The sequence below is a fragment of the Trichechus manatus genome, unplaced genomic scaffold (genome assembly GCF_000243295.1).
Source record: "Trichechus manatus latirostris isolate Lorelei unplaced genomic scaffold, TriManLat1.0 scaffold00081, whole genome shotgun sequence".
NCBI classification, from domain to species: domain Eukaryota; kingdom Metazoa; phylum Chordata; class Mammalia; order Sirenia; family Trichechidae; genus Trichechus; species Trichechus manatus.
In genome coordinates, this window is record NW_004444017.1 from 8,728,131 (window position 1) to 8,747,524 (window position 19,394).

Genomic DNA, 19,394 nt, shown 5'->3' on the forward strand with positions numbered 1-19,394 from the left:
TCATATGGTTCAACCTATTAGTTGTATTTTCAGCAAACATGATTTGGAACAGTATCATAATAAGACAAATTATAAAACAAAAAAAACCAAACCCATTGCCATCGAGTTGATTCCGACTCATAGCAACCCTATAGGACAGAGTAAAACTGCCCCATAAGGTTTCCAAGGAGTGGCTGGTGGATTTGAACTGCTGGCCTTCCGGTTAACAGCCGAGCTCTTAACCACTGCGCCACCAGGGCCCTAGACAAATTATAATGAGGTACAATTATAGCTCATTTTCACATGTTATTTACCAAAGCCCAGCAGGTTAAAATTAATCAGGTAGCCTTTGACTACCAATAATCATATTTATCTAAAATACCTTTTGCTGTGTTAAGTATTATGAATTCTCACAGCCTTGGGACTCATTGAAAGCTTTTTCAAATCTAACGAACCATTTTTATGGCTCCATATTCTTCTGATCCAATGACTACTGTTAGAAGAATCTGCTTAGTACTTTTATTCTCTGTTGAATTCATACGATTAATTACACTGGGGAGTTAAAAGAAGTCTCAGCAAGTTTTCTTGGGAAATAAGAATGGTGGCATCCTTTCAGAAAGCCGAGTTTGGCCGGCATGCTGAGGGTTAAGGCAGACCTGACACACAAGGCAAAATGAAACCAGAGCCGCAATTACAAAGTGGGACAGATGTAGGAGGCCAGGTTTCCTGTGGCCCATTTTCCAGTTTCCTGCCTGCAACCTGCCCATGAAGAGGAAGCCAAATGTTACCAAGTATGAGAACTGAAGGGGAACGTGCCTCAAGCCAGAGTTAAGGTACACGCAAACAACACGGACAACAAAAAACAATCACCAAGAAAGTGAATGTTCGGGTTTTAGTCCAAAAATGTCTGGAAAGGAACAACCCATCTGTTTAAACAAAAAGCGTTGTCAGCAGAGCACGTTTTTCCACGTGCGACTCTCTGGGGGGAACTGGGGAGCATCCCAGGGTGTTGGAAACCCAGAATTTTACAACCATACTCATCTTTTAAGACATGCTTTGCTTTTTAAAAAAATATAATTGGTTACCTGAAAAGGTTTTCGCTGCAGTGCCAAGCACTTCTAAATCTGTTTCACGGGCATGTTGATATACAAAGGAGGTGGATGTGGTTAACCAAGCGACTATAATGAACTGCAGCCTCGGTTTGGGGAGGCTGGGTGACCAGTTGGCTGCTTTGATCTAGCAGGCTTGTGTTCCTCTAACTGCCCAATAAAAATTTTGTCTGATGTTTTCAAAGAAGAGATTGAATGGAGATGTGTACGTTGAAGACTACAGATCATACACTCTATTTGTGCGGTTACCTGGCCAGCCATGTGGGGAGAGGCAAGGCTCAGGCAGTTGAAGACACTGGACAAGTGGACGATTCTGTTGTTTCCCTGAGAAAAAGAATGAAAAAAAAGGTATTCTATGTTGAGACCCTTCAGCTAGTTTTTAAGAGTCTATGAAGTCAGATGGGGTCAATGGTGGTTCGGTGGTAGAATTCTTGTGTTCCATGCCGGAGGCCCAGATTCGATTTCTGACTAATGTGCCTCATGAGCAACCACTACCCATCTGTCATTGCAGGCTTGTGTGTTGCTATGATGCTAAATAGGTTTCAACAGAACTTCCAGACTAAGATGAACTAGGAAGAAAGGCCTGGCAATCTACTTCTGAAAATCAGCCAGTGAAAACCCTATGGATCACAACAGTCCAATCCACGACTGATCATGTGGATGGAGCAGGACCGGGCAGCATTTCATTCTGTTGTGCGTGGGGTCGTCATGAGTCAGGGTCTGACTGGATGGCAGCTAACAACAACGTGATGTCAGATATTAGAGTCCTCATCTTAAGGGCAAAGAAATGGAGATCCAAAGAAACTGAAATTCATTGTACACATTTTTATTGAGTGTCTCTTGTGTGCCAAGTGCGGTGTTAGAATTGCTGGGTGACACTAATGAAATAATGACTAACAGTAAATAGCTCCTTTTGTTGAAAATTGTAATATGTAGAGCAGTGTGGTGAGCTTCCACCATATACCATCTCACTTAAATTTACTTGCTTCTTTGTGGTACAGAAAAAATAGGTGTGTGCTTCTAGGACAACTAGTTATTTACTCTGTGGATCAACCACCTCTTCTGCTCTGAGCCCAGGAAGAACAAACTCTATACCAAGAATTTTAGGAAATGTTGAAACGGTGCCAAGTTTCAGATCAAAGAGATACCAACCTGAGACAGCCTATGGTGAGAATAGGCCCTTTCCCGTCTCGCTGTGAGCCTATTCTGAAAATGTGGGATAAGATAGGGCTGGGTTGTGGAATGGTGGGGTGGGGTGGGAAATGGCATGAATGTACGGATGTGAGAGGAAGTAGAATAGCTCAGAGACACTTTCTTAGCCAGTTAATGTTTCTTTTCCAAAGAAAACTGACCCATGTGAAAGTCACCAATGAACATATTGAGTTGCCTTCTAATTTACCCAGAGACAACACGGAGTTTCAAAAGGAAAGAAGGGCCGTTCCTATGCACTGGAAATGGCATATTAGCATATTGATTATTACTGAGGTCATCACTGGTTTCCTGGGAAAGGTCTTTCTCTTTCCTCAGGTGGAGGAGTTATTTGAAAAATGCGGCCAACTTTAAAGGATAAATAAATAGGCTGAACAATACCTACTTTGCCTGTTCACTGTGTGCTTTTAAAAAGAGACAATCTATAGATATTTGCAGAATGAACGAGAACAAAAACATTTGTTAAATGGATAAAAAGAGGTTTGGGGGATGTGAAGTTGGCCTCACAGATCAGTGTTTTTGTTTTTTTTTTATGCTATGGTTGACAAAATGTCTTTTTTTGTCACAGTAAAAACTTTATTGATATACTTAGTTTGTTCAGGATGTGTCTGTAGGCACTTAATATGAGAACCACTATTTCTCTCATAACTTTCGTTTCATTACAATTGCAAAAAGACAAAGAATCATGAGTATAATAGCGTTTCTCTAAATTAATGGCCTAGAAACATACTTTCAATGAACAATGTGCAATGTTTGTAATACTTTACTTTTTTTCTATGTTTTGTTTGCTCTAATTATATTTACTGAAATGTAATTTTTGTCTACATATAGTAATAAAATATTTTTTACAAATTGGGGCTTACTTTTTTGTCTGTTTTTCATTTCATTTTTTTTCCTTCCAGTAATTTATTTTGATTTAGAAAAGTATCTTTTGCCACAGGTAGTTTGAGAGGAACTGGTATAACAAATCCATCTGAAGCTGCTGAAACAAGAACCATTTGGTTTATAAGCACATCTGTGCAAACACTCCTTTATTCAGGAGCTTTTGGTGAATACTTATACCTTGTGGATTTTTCTGTGAAACGTGGGGTGTCCACAATTTTTTTCAGTTCTTTTTAAAGAAAGGTAGTTTCTTCTCAAGTTATTTTTCCATTAGTTTATAATTAAAATGTCTTTTGAAAATAAATTTTAATAATCTTAGTTCCACCTCACAAAAAAAAAAAATTTTGTCACTACTTTAAGGACTATGGTGTTTTCAATTGCCTCATATGCATGCAAAAGCTGGACAATGAATAAGGAAGACCAAAGAAGAATTGATGCATTTGAATTATGATGTTGGCAGAGAATATTGAATATACCATAAACTGCCAGAAGAACAAACAAATCTATCTTGGAAGAAGTACAGTCAGAATGCTCCTTAGAAGTGAGGTTGGCGAGACTTCGCCTGACATGCTTTGGACACGTTAATCAGGAGGGACCAGTCCCTAGAGAAGGATATCATGCTTGGTAAAGTAGAGGGTCAGTGAAAAAGAGGAAGACCTTCAGTGAGATGGATTGACACAGTGGCTGCAACAATGGGCTCAAGTATAACAACAATTGTGAGCATGGCGCAGGACCGAGCAGTGTTTCATTCTGTTGTACACAGGGTTGCTATGAGTCAGAACAGACTCAATGGCACCTAACAACAACAACAACAACGTGTATTTGCCAAATGTTATTCATATGTACTTAATACCCTAAAACTGTACTCAGTTATTGCGGACCCCAAATAATACAAAATGTTGTTTTCCAATTTCTTAAGTGCAGGGTTTGTTTTATATAATGAAAATGTTTCTGCCCTTTCTCTTGGGCAATGATAATATAATGACACAGAAACACGTAGTAGATTACTGCTCTGGACAGAGGAGTTGAACTTAGAGAATTTACAATAAGAAGTGTTAAGATTCATCCTCACTTCTCTAAGGATGCAAGTTTTAACAAGCAAAAGGACATGTGCGTACTGAGTACCTATTCTATTTATTTCTTACACAGCCGTTTTTCTCCTTATCTTGGACTCTTTCCTTCCTAAAAGTTGGCTGATTTCTTTAGTCCCCACAACATACAAGCTTAAGAAAAGCAAAGAAAATAATTCTACCCCCTCAACTCCCACTTCCGTGTAATTAAAAAAATGAAACCAAAAAAAAAAAAGCAAAGAGAAGGCCTAGGTTACCATCAATAGAAAGAAGAACAAATATGTGGGTATTTCAACTTCTAAGAATGGAAGCAAAAAAACCTCATACTTTCCATAAAGATTCTGTGCAGCTCCACCCCACATTAGGACATCTGGCGCCACCTTGTGGCAAACTGAAAGACCATCTCCAGGAAGAGGAAAGCAGCTTTTGGGGGGAGAAAGAGGACAGCCTGCTGGGGGGTTTCGGCAGGGGCAGGTTTTGTGGGGCCAGAAGCTTAAGCAATTTGGGGGAACCCTATTTGTTAAGAAAAAAAATACAAAATTATAAATACAAAATTGCTAGGGCCTCTCCCAGGACCTTAGCAGGGACTCGGGCAAAGTGAAACCTCTGGCACTTAAGCTTATTCTACAGGCTTCACTGTGAATCCCTCCAAGGTCTAAGTTCAGGGTGACAAGGGGATGCTGGCAGTCGTGGGGCCAAACTAACTCTCCCGTCTGCCCGCCTGGCATCTGCTGGAGGCTTGGTACTCCGAGCAACAAAAAAGTTGTAAGTGAACTAGCTATTCCTCATATAAAGGCCAATAAGGAGCCCTGGTGCCTCAGTAGTTAAGCACTTGGCTGCTAACCAAAAGGTTGATGGTTCGAACCCACCCAGCAGCTGTGAGGGAGAAAGACCTGGTGATCTGCTTACGTAAAGATTACAGCCACAAAAACCCTATGGGCAGTTCTGCTTTGTCACATGGGGTTGCTATGAGTTGGAAATTGACTCCCAACAACAAGAAGCATGCTTTAAACATTTATCAGTATTTTGCTTTTAATGTGGCAAATGAGCTTTCTTCTTGACTAATCTAGGTTGGATGCTTGCAGCTGATGATGGTTATAAACTCTGTTTTTTATTTATTTATTTTTTATAATACTGGTAAGAGGGAAGCCGGTATCACAGAGGTATGTTGATAGGAGTGGAAGAAACAATTTTTAAACCAATTTCAGCAAACTCAGGATATTAATTTTAAACTTTCATCCAAAATGAAGCAAGTATTGCTACCTTTAAAAATTTTATCTCCCATCTTTCACCAGGTACTAGTCAATTTATCCTGTACTAATCGATTTATCCTGTAACCTTGTAGTTACATTTAATTCCTCTTTCATTGAAACAAATGGATTCCAGATTTTTATACACTTTTGGGTTACATTTGAAAAACTAACCTTAAAATATCACACGTGGTCCTACTGTGTGTGACAGCTCCACAGCCATGCCACTGGTTCAATAACTGAGCCATGATCAGGTACTTGCATGTAGCAGCAGTGTCAGATTACAGGAGAAGTCTCTATGTGCTTACTCTCGATTTCGATACTTATCACAGATGGGTGACCAACAGTTTGCAGTAGTTTATTGGCCACATGTGGAGTAGACTGTTCTAGAGGGCTCCTGCTCTGCCACAAATGGGCCTCAATTTTCTCATCTGCAAAATGGGAACAATAATTGTATCTAACTTGTAGGGCTGTTTTGAGAATTAAATGAGCAATTTCAGGTAAAGTGCTTGGCATATGGTAAGAACTTAATAAATAATGTAGAGAGAAGACACAGATAACCCATTGCTGTCAAGTCGATTCCGACTCATAGTGACCCTATAGGACAGAGTGGAACTACCCCATAGCATTTCCAAGAAGCAGCTGGTGGATTTGAACTGCTGACCTCTTGGTTAGCAGCTGAGCTCTTAACCATTGTGACACCAGGGCTCCAAGACATAGCTTAGGCCCTTATAATCAAGAAAAATAGATTAATTAATGAATGACTAACACTTGAAGATCGTCTGCAGTTAAGTGCTAAAAGAACCCCTGGGTGTGGGTGTGTGTAGGTGTGTGTGGGTGTGTGTGTGTGGGTGTGTGTTTGTGTAAATTAATTCCATTTGGGAGATCTGGGTGGCCGTTTGATCTCCTCTGCCTTGCCTTTTATACTTTTTATTTGAGCCACGTGATTTAGCTTTGGGATGGTTACTGCATTTTATTGCTCTCACCTTGTTTCATGGGTGTCGGTCATGTTGAAAAAAGTGAGGAGAGAAATGTTTATACCTTACTCAAAAGAACCTATGGTGGAACAGTCTTTGCCATAACCTTTTTGTGAGTGATAACTGAGTTTCAACAAAATGTTGTCTATCACATGTAAAATTAATTGTTCATTTGAATTGAGAGAATGAGTGTCATTTTGTATTTTATCTCTAAATTTTGTTTTATTATTATATATGTACATATGTGTGTATACATATATGTGTGTATATATATAGCAGTTACCACTGAGGCGGTTTTGCCATTAGAAACCCCACGTGTGTCAGGGTAGAACTGTGCTCCACTGGGTTTTCAGTGGCTGGTTTTTCAAAAGTAGATCACCAGGCCTTTCTTCCAGGGTGTCTCTGGATGAATTGGAACCTCCAACTTTTCGGTTCGCACAGCTGAGCACGTTAACTGTTTGCACCACCCAGGGACTCCTTGAGTATAAGCTCCTCAAGGTTTCTAATTTGATATAGTATCAATAAACCTTGAGGAGCTTATACCCAGCTTTGTTTGCATATATTTAAGGAGGAATATAATAAAAATAATTTGTCAATGCTGAGAATCCAGTAATTTTATTTTGCTCCTTTCAGGTATGCATATTATTCAAATTTCACAAACTGTTTTAAATGATCTAACTATACTTTGATAAGATCTAATCTGTAAGTTACCAAGGAAGAGGAGCAGTTTGGGCAAATAGCAGGTAGCTTTGTTTTCTGGAGGAGCCCTGGTAGTGCTGTGGTTAAGCACTCAGCTGCTAACCAAAAGGTTGGTGGTTCGAACCCACCAGCCGCTCTGTAGGAGAAAGATGTGGCAGTCTGCTTCCATAAAGTTTACAGCCTTGGAAGCCCTGTGGGGCAATTCTACCCTGTCCCACAGGGTCGCTATGAGTCAGAATCGACTCGACTGCGGTGGGTTGGGTTTGGTTTTTGTTCTCTGGAGAGGCCAGAAAGTGGATCTCAGCCAGGGGCTGTGACCATTGTCTTTGGTCAGCTCCGGTAGAAATGGTGCCATCCAGAGGCAGAAAGGCCCGCAGGCAGCGAGACTGAGGTGAAGCCAGAGGAATACCGAAAGTTACCCACCACTAAGAAGTCACCCTCTTCCTGTAAGAGCAGTGATGCCTTTAAAAGTGGGCTGTTCCTCCTAAATATACAAGTGCAGCGTTGGATTTTTGCATAAAGACATTAAAATACCTGATAAAATTCTGTACATTCAAAACAAGATGTAGGCAGGGGAAGGATAAAGAGAAGCATTTTCTAATTAGCAAACATTTTATTTGGGGAATATTTTGAAGAGATTTATAGCGTTTCTTTCATGTGTTCTCCATATTTTAAGCTAAGAGTTGTGGGAAATCAGCTAAAGGAGGTTAGGCTGATCCAACAGTTTAACTTAAAGCAGGCCTCCATTTCCATAATAATGTATCAAATACAAATCTCAAGTAGCAACACTTTCTTTAACTTTTTATTTAATAAGAACCACACTACGCTGTCAGAATCACTAACATTCCTTATAATGGCATCCAGATAAATTGGACTTTATTGTACCTGCATGTCAAGATATAGAACTCCATTAAGGAATCCAGGAATCAAGGAATTAATGTAAAGTTTACAAAGAAAGCATTTGTCTCAGTTATCTAGTGCTGCTCTAACAGAAATACCACAAGTGGATGGTTTTAATAAGGAGAAATTTATTCTCTCACAGTCCAGTAGGCTACAAGTCCAAATTCAGGGCGTCAGCTCCAAGGGAAGGCCTTCTCTCTCTGTCAGCCTACTTCTCATCAGTGTTCCCCCTCACTAGGAGCTTCCCTGCACAGGGACCGCGGGTCCAAAGGATGCGCTCTGCTCCTGGCACTGCTTTCTTGGTAGTATGAGGTCCCCAATTCTCTGCTTGCTTCCCTTTCCTTTTATCTCTTGTAAGGTAAAAAGTGGTGCAGACCACACCCTAGGAAAACTCCCTTTATGTTGGATCAGGGATGTGGCCTGGGTAAGGGAGGTGTTACAATCCCACTCTAATCCTCTTTAACATAAAATTACAATCGCAAAATGGAGGCCAACCACACAATTCTGGGAATCATGGCCCAGCCAAATTGATACACACATTTTTCAGGGGACATAATTCAAACCATGACAGCATTACTTTTTTTTTTTTTTTCCCCCTTGGGCGGATTCATTTAGATGACTTTGCTAGACACGTGTGTAGCGTTAGCGGTTATTGGAAGGGTATGTTCTCCAGTGACAATATTAGAACCTGCTTCTCTCTCATTGTCCAAGAGGAAAAAATATTTGTAGCTGGCAGACACGTGATAGAACATAAAACATGATTGTGTGTGGAAACAACTGTGTAAATTTTGAAATTTAATTTAGAGTTTTATTTGTTTGGTTGTTGCTATCATTAGCTGCTGTTGAGTCGGCCCCTGGCTCATGACGACCCACAATGGAAGGAAACATTGCCTGGACCTGTGCCATCCCCATGATCTGTTTCAGATCAAACTGTTATGATCCATCACCATTGTCTGATTCTGGCAGTAGATTTCCAGGCCTTTCTCCCTTAATCTGGAAGCTCCCCTGAAACCTGTTCAGCATCATAGCAACATGCAAGCCTCCACTGAAAGACGGGTGGTGGCTACGTATGTTGGCCGGGAATTGAACTCACGTCTCCCACATGGAAGGTGGAACTTCTACCATTGAACCACCAGTTTCTTCATTTGTTTGGTAGTAGTTCAGAGATCATAATTAAAATAAATTAAGATTGAAACTAAAATCAAAGAAGCGTGGTGGCCGCCCTCTACTGGCAAGAACCACAATGGCAACGTCAGATGGGCGCCACTGCCAATCTGTCTTCCCTCCCCCACACACACATACCCCATGCCACCCTCCCATGTCCTTGCTCCTCCACATTTACCCACCCATTTTAATCATGCTGATGACTCTGGCCAGAGAGGATGGTAGGGTCCAGAACCACCTTGGGCCCCTACTATATCCTGGACTTCTGCCAAGTGTGGAAGAGGGTGATAGGTCTTTGTGGATGGGATTATGAGTTCATGGGGAACTATTTTTGAGACTCAGCTGTGAGTAATCTGTGACTGGAATTTTAAGCAGTAAAGATTTATGTGACTGGATAATCACTGAAACTAGTAGACCAACCAGGGTAAAGGAATGGCTGAAGATAGCTGGAAGAGAGGAGAATGAAGGCTCTCAGCACTGAGCTTGAGACCAGAGAGACCTGAGTCACCTCCGGTGGAGAGGTGTTACTCATATGTAACCTTTCTGAGTCATTCTCCAGTTCTCAGTTGTGACTGTGACACCTCACCATGGGGGAAGCGAGGAGGAAGGAAGAGAATGTTTCCCCAGGGAACCCAGCCACCACCCAAGCTCTGCTGTGGTATAAGAGTTTGTCAGAGGCAGCTGGGTGAGTCCTAGTTCACAACTCATTGCATTCCCTCAGCCCAGCTCCTCTACTCCAGAAATCTGGGAGGCCCCTGAAGCAGTGAGTCCCTATTCTCCACCACTGGCTCCTATTTTTTCACTTTCTCTTTTACATCTTTTCTTTCCTCCTTTTTTTCTACCTTTGCCTTTGTTATTGTTAGATGCTGTCAAGTCAGCTCCAACTCATGGCAACCCGTACCTGGTCCTTTGCTGTTTTCATGATCTTTGGTATGCTCAAGTCCATTGTTTCAGTCACTGTGTATTTTGAGTGACTTCCAAACTAGGGGGCTCATCTTCCAGCACCGTATTGGACAGTATTCTGTTGTGATTCATAGGATTTCGTTGGATAATTTTCTAAAGTAGATCACCAGGCCTTTCTTCCTAGTCAGTCTTAGTCTGGAAGCTGCATTGAAACCTGTCCACCATGAGTGACTCTGCTGGTATTTGAAATCCAGTGGCATAGCTTCCAGCATCATAACAAAAATACAAGCCACCATAGTAGGACAAACTATCACATGGGTGGTGGACCTTCTCCCTAGGCCTTGGTGATCGCATGCATGGCCGTCACTTAGCCTGCTTGTGGCCCTCAGAATTAAGGACATAAATACGCCAGTCCCCCTGTGTGTGGTAAAATGTTTTTTCATGTCTAGACATACCTCCTCATTGTGAATGTAAGCTCTGTAGTATGAAGATATTTGCACCACAGCAAAGGGAGAATTCTTTTAAAAAAGAAAGATGCTGGATGTTGTAAAGTCACCTTTTGCTGCCATGGTGCTTCGTTGGTTTACAGCTAGTGTTTTTTGTTTTCTTTTCCTCATGCTTGGGTTTGCTCTAGGGACGCTGCTTCAGGCTGTGAGTCGGTGGCACTTGGTTCCAGCTTTGAGTAGAGCCCAGGTTGGTTCGAGGTGTCTCACTCTGGGACAGCAGCTTCACAGCAATAACAGGAGCACAAGAGCGAAAGTGCAAACACTAGATGCCTGTTGAAACCTTGGCTCAGAATTGGCAGACTGTCACATCTACTCAATATTCTGTTGGTCAAATCAAGTCCCATGGCCAAGTTCAAATAGCAGTGAGGTGGGAAAAAATATTCCACCCACTCTAGTGCACTGCTGCATGGTCACTTGGAGGAGGGAAGGAGTGAAGAATTGAGAGTAGTTGTCCAGGCTACCATAGAGCGGCTCGTAGATCATGCCCAGAGAGCAGAGTCTCTGACACATCGAGTTGCAACTCCATGCAAAGTGGCTGCAGGAAGCACAAGAAGCTCTGAGGCATCCTGGTTGGTAGAAGCACTGGGTATAAGACACATGTATATATGTTTTCACTGTCCTCATATCCTATTTGGAACATCATGGTTTTTGTCAGTTAATATGGGAGGGTGGAAGAGGGCTGAGCACTTTTCTACCTGGGACATGAACTGAAGGCCCAGCAATTCTGTCCATCTAAACTACCAAATCCACTGGCAGTCTTCTGTCCTTTGGAGTGGGTTCCTCTGAGCATTCACTTAAAGTTTTAAAGATATTTTAATGCTACCATCTGAAATGAGGTCCCTGGGTGGCACAAATAGTTTGTGCTCAGCTACTAACTGAAAGATTGGCAGTTCATATTCACCCAGCCACACTGTGGAAGAAAGGCCTGGTGATCTACTTCCATAAGATTAACGCCTTTGCATCTAGTCAACTCTGACTCATAGCGACCGTATAGGACAAAGTATGACTGCCCCATAGGGTTTCCAGGGCTGTAATCTTTACAAAGACTACAGCCTTCAGTATGGATTATACCTCAACATAAAGAATACAAAAATCCTCACAACTGGACCAATAAGCAGCATCATGATAAATGGAGAAAATATTGACGTTGTCAAGGATTTCATTTTACTTGGATCAACATTCATGGAAGCAGCAGTCAAGAAATCAAACGATGTATTGCATTGGGCAAATCAGTTGCAAAAGACTCCTCTAAAGTGTTAAAAAGCAAAGACGTCATTTTGAGGACTAAGGTGCACCTGACTTACACCATGATATTTTCAATCGCCTCATATGCTTGTGAAAGCTGGACAATAAATAAGGAAGACCGAAGAAGAATTGATGCCTTTGAATTATGGCGTTGGCGAAGAATATTGAATATACCATGCACTGCCAGAAAAACAAACAAGTCTGCCTTGGAAAAAGTACAGCCAGGATGCTCCTTAGAAGCAAGGATGGTGAGACTCTGTCTCACGTACTTTGGACATGTTATCAGGAGGAACCAGTCCCTGGAGAAGGACATCATGCATGGTAAAGTAGAGGGTCAGCAAAAAAGAGGAAGACCCCTGGCGAGATGGATTGACACAATGGCTGCAACAATGGGCTCAAACAATTGTGAGGATGGCGTAGGACCGGGCAGTGTTTAGTTCTGTCGTACGTGGGGTCGCTATGAGTCGGAAGCGACTCGATGGCACCTAACAACGGCAGTGTTTACAGAAGCAGACTGCCACATCTTTCTCCCACGGAGCGGCTGGTGGATTCTAACCACAGACTTTTCAGTTAACAGCCGAGTGCCACCAGGGATCCTTCCGTAAGATTACAGCTATTGGAAACCCTGTGGAACACAGTTCTACTCTGAAGCACATGGTGTCGACATGAGTTGGAATCTTGACTTGGCAGCAACGGATCTGAAGTGTTCGGCCAAGAAGACATCAAGAATTTGAGACAATTGTTAGCAATTCTAAGGAGCCCTGGTGATGAGGTGGTTAAGTTCTCAGCTGCTAGTCGAAAGTCGGCGGTTCAAACCCACCAGCTGCTCTGAAGAGAAAGATGTGGCAGTTGGCTTCCATGAAGATTACAGCCTTGGAAACCCTATGGGGCAGTTCTACCCTGTCCTATAGAGTCGCTATGAGTCGGATTCAACTTGACGGCAATGGGTTTTGGTTTTGGGTTAGCAATTCTTAGTGCCAACGAGGAGAAGGATGTTTGTGGCTCATCCTCAAATAATCAGAAGGGTGGTTCATATCAGGAATCAGTGCCAGTAAACTGCTGTGTATCCCAGCAGTTGCACTTACAAGACTCAGGAGATGCAAAGGGGGTTTTGGTCCAACGGTGAGGACATTTACCATCTTACAGACTGAGAGCCCATTGTGGTGAATATTGATTTCTGCATACAATATCTCCTTTAAAAAGCCACAAATAAAATGCCCTATGGATATTTTGGGAGTCTGTGGGTGGCACAAACGGTTCAGTGCTTGATTACTAGCCAAAAGGTTAGCAGTTCCAACCCACCCAGAGGTGCCTCAGAAGACAGTCCTGGAGATCTGCTTCTGAAAAGTCACAGCCTTGAAAACCCTATGGAGCAGTTTTATTCTGCACACATGGGGTTGCTGTGAGTCAGCATGGACTCCGAGGCAATTAACAACAACATTTTAAGACACATTCCTAATCTGCTTTCCTTTAACTGAGAGAACTACATTGCCAGGAGAAACAATGTGATGTATTCTTTTGGCAAAACATGTGAAAGGAAGAAAGAAAACAAGTACTTATTGGATGGCTAGGTATTTTCTCATCCATTCCCATGTGGCAAAGGAGAAAAATAATTGTCAGAATCTGAAAGCTGTCTCAAGAGGAATGCATGGGAGGAGTTGTGGAGTTGACAGAAAATATTGGTACACATAAGCCTCCCCAAGGCAGTTATTCCAGCTTCGAGTTCTCCATCCTTGTCATGCATCTGCCTTGCTGTCCCCTTGTTCCTGTCAGCTCAGGCTGAAGACCTATGTGTACCAATATTTTCTGTCAACTCCACAACTCCTCCCATGCATTCCTCTTGAGACAGCTTTCAGATTCTGACAATTATTTTTCTCCTTGTGATTGTGGGGATGATTCCCAGCTCTCTCCCGACTTGGCCCTCCCTCACGGGTTGACTTCAGAGCTTCCCTCCATCCCAGATTCAGGCTTTCCCACCCACTGGTCTTCTCAGTCCAGCAGAGGGACCTCACTCCCATCCTGCCCCATCAAAACTGAGGGCACTTCAGATGCTCAATCATTATAATCGACTGGTGGTGTCAATTACCACCTCCTGGTGTCAATTACATCCTGACCCTTCTTAATGTAATGAACACTGAGAAAACGGATTTTTCTTTTCTTAGACTCATTGCCATGAAAGTCCTCAAATGATTGGAGTTTTAACCACCTGAAGAAGTGGAGAAAAACTTCCTTGAGAAGACCCACTGAGCTCGGTCACAATGGATGGGTAGGAGTTTACTGGGCTCCAAAGCTAGGGTACAGAATTTTAGGCAGAAGGAACAGCGCTTACAAAGTCCACACTAGAGTCAAAGGAGAAAGGATAACATTTCTGTCATAGTGAAAGAATTTTTTTTCATCTCTGTACATGTGACAATGGCATTTGACCTGCAACGTGACGAATACCTGGGGAAGTGAGGGCTCTTCAGCTGGCAATGACCAATTCTTCAGGTCAACAAAAATCTGTTGACTGGGCACCCTCTACATCCGGGCATTGTACTGGGTTATCAAAGTGCTGGGAATACAAAGATTAATACAACAAAGTCCTTTCCTCCTGAAGCTCATCATTTAGTAGGAAGAGACACATGCGCTGGCAAATATCCAACAACCTCATTACCTGTGATGCAAACAGTTAACACACTTGGCTGGTAGCCAAAAGATTTGGAAGTTCAAGTCCACTCAGGCACCTTGGAAGAAAGGCAGTCTACTTTTAAAAAATCAGTCACTGAAAACCCAGTGGAGCACAGTTCTACTCTGACACATATGGGGTCACCATGAGTCTGACTTAACTCGATGGCAACTGTTTTTTTTTTTTCATTACCCCAGGCCCCTATATACAATGTACTTATCATGGGGCCCAGCATTTCAAATAATGGGCTTGAGACTGACCAACAAAGAGGTTGACGAGCTGGGCAGGAATAGACATGAGTGCTAAGTGGGAATAGTTTGAATGAGAACTAATTTTACAAGTGGTCAGTCTATGAATATTTTATTCCTAATACAACCCTGCCACTTTCAGGGACCTATGTAGCGAATATTAGGATCATGGAGCTTCCTTGTATTTCTGTATCACAGCTACTGACAAAAATGCAGCCACAAAGCTCCCAGTTAAGAGGTTGATGGGTGGAAGTGAAAGCTACTTTGTATTTGGTTCACTGGGGGAGGGGGTTGGTGAAGATGAATCATGCAGCTCAGTGGTTCTCAATGTCAGATCCCTTGGATGTCGTTATTGGGTGTTGGTGGAGTAGAGTCGATTTCCACTCATACTGACACCAAATGACAGAGAAGAACTGCCCATAGGGTTTCCTAGGCTGTAGTCTTTATGGAAACAGATTGCAGATCTTTCTCCCATGATGCCTCTGGGTGTGTTGGAGCTGCTGGGTGTGTTCGAACTGCCAACCTTTCGGTTAGGAGCTGAACACTTAACCATTTGTGCCATGAGGGCACCTTTAATCCATTGGATGTGTTTTTTAAATCCTCTACTCCTCCCACCCCCCCGCCCGATTTTGGCTCCATTGGAAGCTAGCCCACAGCTCTGACCTGCCCTTCTCTTCCTCCCCCAGGTATGGAGAGTGCAATCACACTGTGGCAGTTCCTGTTGCAGTTGCTGCTGGACCAGAAACATGAGCACTTGATCTGCTGGACCTCGAATGATGGTGAATTCAAGCTCCTCAAAGCAGAAGAAGTGGCCAAACTGTGGGGACTCCGAAAAAACAAAACAAATATGAACTATGATAAACTGAGCAGAGCCCTGCGATACTATTATGACAAGGTAAACCCTTGACCTGGCAGGGGAACTGTCTTGGGTGGGGGGCTGAATGCCACCTTCACATTTCGTTTATGAAAGTAAATACACTGTGCTGTGAATCAAATTAGAAAAATGAAACAGAGGTGATTTTTGCAGTAATTCTTTTGAGGGAAACTATCCTAGAGGGATTTTTTTTTTTTTTTTCTGGAAGCCCTTTAGGGGTTATTATGGGTCAAACTTTGTTCCCTCTGCATTTCCGTCTGTAGTTGTCGAAGAACTTTACTAACAATAGAAATTAGATATAATGAGGTTCGGGGCCTTCCCTGATGTTTGGTTGCTTGAGTAACAGAATGAATGTTAAAATCTAGAAAGTCTGTTTACAGCGTCTGGTTCGCGGTTCACTCAAGCGGGCTTTTCCTGGGGGATGGCAGTTAGGGTTGCTATGAGTCGGAATCAACTCCAAGGCAATGGGTTTGGTTTGGTTTGGGTTATGTATTTATTTGGTAGCTTGGGGAAGTTAATTTAACAATTGAGTGCCTCCATGTCCTCATTTATAGAACGGGAATAGTAATAGTACGAACCTCAGGATTGTAAGTGTTAAATCCTTAGAATAATGCTTCATAAGTGCGACTTGTTCGAAACTTCATGGAGAAACTCCCTAATTAGAAGAAATGCCATTTTCATTCTTAAGTCACAGCGATGAAGCAGATGGTTTGTATAAACCCAGGATAGTTGGGATGAGTTTGAATGCATTTCTGGAGAAGCAGTCAATGGTGCCTTCTAGGGCAAAATTTATTGCTATTTCGGGATAGCCACTTAAGGCCTATAATTGTTGAGCATTTCTGTTTGAATCTGTTGTTGCTGGATATTTAGCCTCATAGACTAGGAGCCATAATAATAGTAAGCTTTTGTTCTGGTTGGAGTGTTCACATTGAAAGGAGAATTAAAAACTGATTTAAATATTAGTTCGCGATCCGTATTTAGTCCCTTCCGTCTGCCAGCTTCTTTGGAATTCAAGACATGAGGATTACACATTTGAGGAAGTGGAGACATCATTAATTATAAACTGTTCCTTTATATGATCCTAATTGCGTATGATTATGTCACTGAAATGCTAAAGGTGCTTTCCTTTAATGTAGCAATTAATCCTGACTTAATGCAGAGTTCCACTAGGATGTAAAAGGGCTTCTTGCAAATTGAACTGTCTGAAAGCCTCGCAGATGGTTTATTGTTTTGCATATTTTCCCCAGGTTCTAAGTTACACAATGGGGATTGGGACCTCGGAAGGAAAACCGTTATCTTGGCTGCTGGCAGGGTGCCTAACAACAAGGCTTTGAGACTGAAAAAAAAAAAAAAAAATTTCATTGTTTTAAATCAAGGTGTCAAAGAAGTTCCATTTCTGTGTCTATGACTAGATGCACATCTTCGTGTGTCCTGGGCACGGGGTTAATGAGCGTGTCCTTAAAGTACGGATGGAAATTATGGGCTGGAAATGACTCCTCCAAAGATTGGCAAAGCCAATGCTGTGTAGACTACACCTGATCTCCCCTGGGCGGATTTTTAAAATCTCTAGAGAAAGCAGGTTCACAGCCTTTAGTTAACACGTAAGTTTTGCAAGCTTTCTGTGTCCAAGACTCTGTGCTGAGTATTTCCTACCCTTTATCCCCTTCAAATTTGACAACAACCCCATGAGACAGCTACTGCTATCATCAGCCTCGTTCAGCAGGTGAAGACTCAGAGGCTTTGATTAAGAAAACTGCCCAAGCTCTTGCAGCCAGTAAATGATAGAGCCAGGGTTTGACCCCAGCTCACGTTCCTAGCCAGAAGGCCACCCACGCTCCCTTCTGGGCTACCTACTGTCTTTGCCTTTGAACATTTGAGATCCAGGTAGGCAATCAGGCAAAGATCATTACTGCCCAAGAAATTATGGCTTATTATCAAGAAGTAGCACAAATGGTTCTCACTCAACTGGTAACCTAAAGGTTGGCAGTTCAAACCCACCCAGCAGCACCATGGAAGAAAGACCTGGTGATCTGATACCATAAAGATTAGAGCAAAGAGAACTCTGTGTAGCAGTTCTTCTCTGTAACAATGGGGTTGCCATGAATCAGAACTGACTCGATGACAATGCTTTTTTTGTTTGTTTTGTTTTGTTTTTTTATCATCAAGAACTTTAGTACTGAAAAATCTCAGTGAATGCTGCACATTAGGTTGAGCCCAAGGTCAGAGGTCCAAGTGGCCAGCGTGGCCTGCATGTCATAGTTGCCTATTTTCTTGCCTCCCTGGGCTGAGCGTGGAGTCTGGTCACAGGACCTTCGAGCAGCGGGCTGAAGCTAATACTGAGGTTAACTTCCGCCGCCTGCCCTGGCAGTGCAGCCTCTTGTCTCCCAGAGTATCACGAAGAGCTGGCCACCAGGAGAGGATGCTCCAGCTTCCTTCTTCAACACGTACACACGTGCACTCATGCACGCACATCCAGCAGTTTAACTCTTTCTTATGAAATGTTTTCAAATGGTGTGTAAGATGGATCATTGAGGAAAACCAAAAAAACAAACAAACCCATTGCCATTGGGTTGATTCTGACTAATGGCAACCCCACATATTACAGAGTGGAACTGCTCCAAAAGGTTTTCTTGGCTGTAATCTTTACAGAAGCAGATCACCAGGCCTTTCTTCCATGGTGCTGCCTGCTGGATTTGAACTGCGAACCTTTAGGTTAGCAGTGGAGTGCAAACCGTTTGTACCATCCAGGGACCTTGGATGAAACATTGTTGTTGTTAGTTGCTGTCAAGTGGGTTTCGACTCAAGGAGACCCCATGTGTGCAGAATAGAACTTTTCCGTAGGGCTTTCAAGGCTGTGACCTTTTGGAAACAGATTACCAGGCCTGTCTTCTGAGGTGCCTCTGGGTGAGTTCGAGCCGCCAACCTTTCGGCTAATAGTCTAGCACTTAACCATTTACACTACCCAGGGACTACAGACGGATCGTTACATGCCCAATATGTTTTTAAGTAAAAAAAAGAGGAGGAAGAGAGAGGAGGGAGGAGGAGGATAAGGAAGAGGAAGAAGGAGAGGGAGAAGGAGAAAAAGAAGAATGGGGGAAGGGAGGGGGAAAGAGGGAGGAGGAGGAGGTATGTCAAAAGAGGGTTACGAATATCTGTATCGTACATTTTATGATGGACACTTTCTTCTTGAAGTGTTGTCCATGTGCCTGTATGTATAATTTGAACCATGTGAAATTGCCAATATCCGACCACAGTTTTGACCCACGAAAATGGCAGTCTTATATGGTCTAGCTTCTAATCTGAGTGACAAATCGGATGAGGCTCTAGGTGAATGTGAAGCCCTGGGCCACTCAGGCACCCCTTGCAGGCCTTGCCCTGCACGCATTTCTTATGGTTACCTGGCACTCAGTCTGCCCTCCCTGCCTTTCGGAGTCCTGGTACTCTGCCCTTTCTCCTTCTTCTCATACTCTTCCTCCACCTTGTCGCCTCCTCCCTCACATTTCTCCGAGTGCCTTCTGCCTGTGGCATAAATTAGGTAATTCCAGTGGCGTCACTAAGGTTGGTGTCACCCAGTGTGGTAACTCATGGTGTCAGCACCCCCCACCAAGGACCTCCGGCCATAGCAGACCATACAGAATCCTTAGTAATGCTTTTTGTACTAATGTTACTTGTAAATCATAATTCCCATATATCACTCCTTTTCTTTTAATTACT

General features: G+C 42.7%; 1 protein-coding gene across 3 annotated transcripts in view; it reads left to right on the forward strand.

Annotated features, from left to right (window-relative positions):
- Positions 1-19,394, forward strand: part of ELK3 (ETS transcription factor ELK3) — an 86,776-nt gene that overhangs the window by 20,046 nt on the left and 47,336 nt on the right. For all 3 annotated transcript variants that reach the window (XM_004381243.2, XM_023735731.1, XM_023735732.1), the window contains exon 2: positions 15,493-15,701. In XM_004381243.2, the coding sequence (XP_004381300.1) occupies positions 15,495-15,701 (207 nt within the window). In that variant the 5' untranslated portion in view covers positions 15,493-15,494. The remainder of the gene's footprint in view (positions 1-15,492; positions 15,702-19,394) is intronic.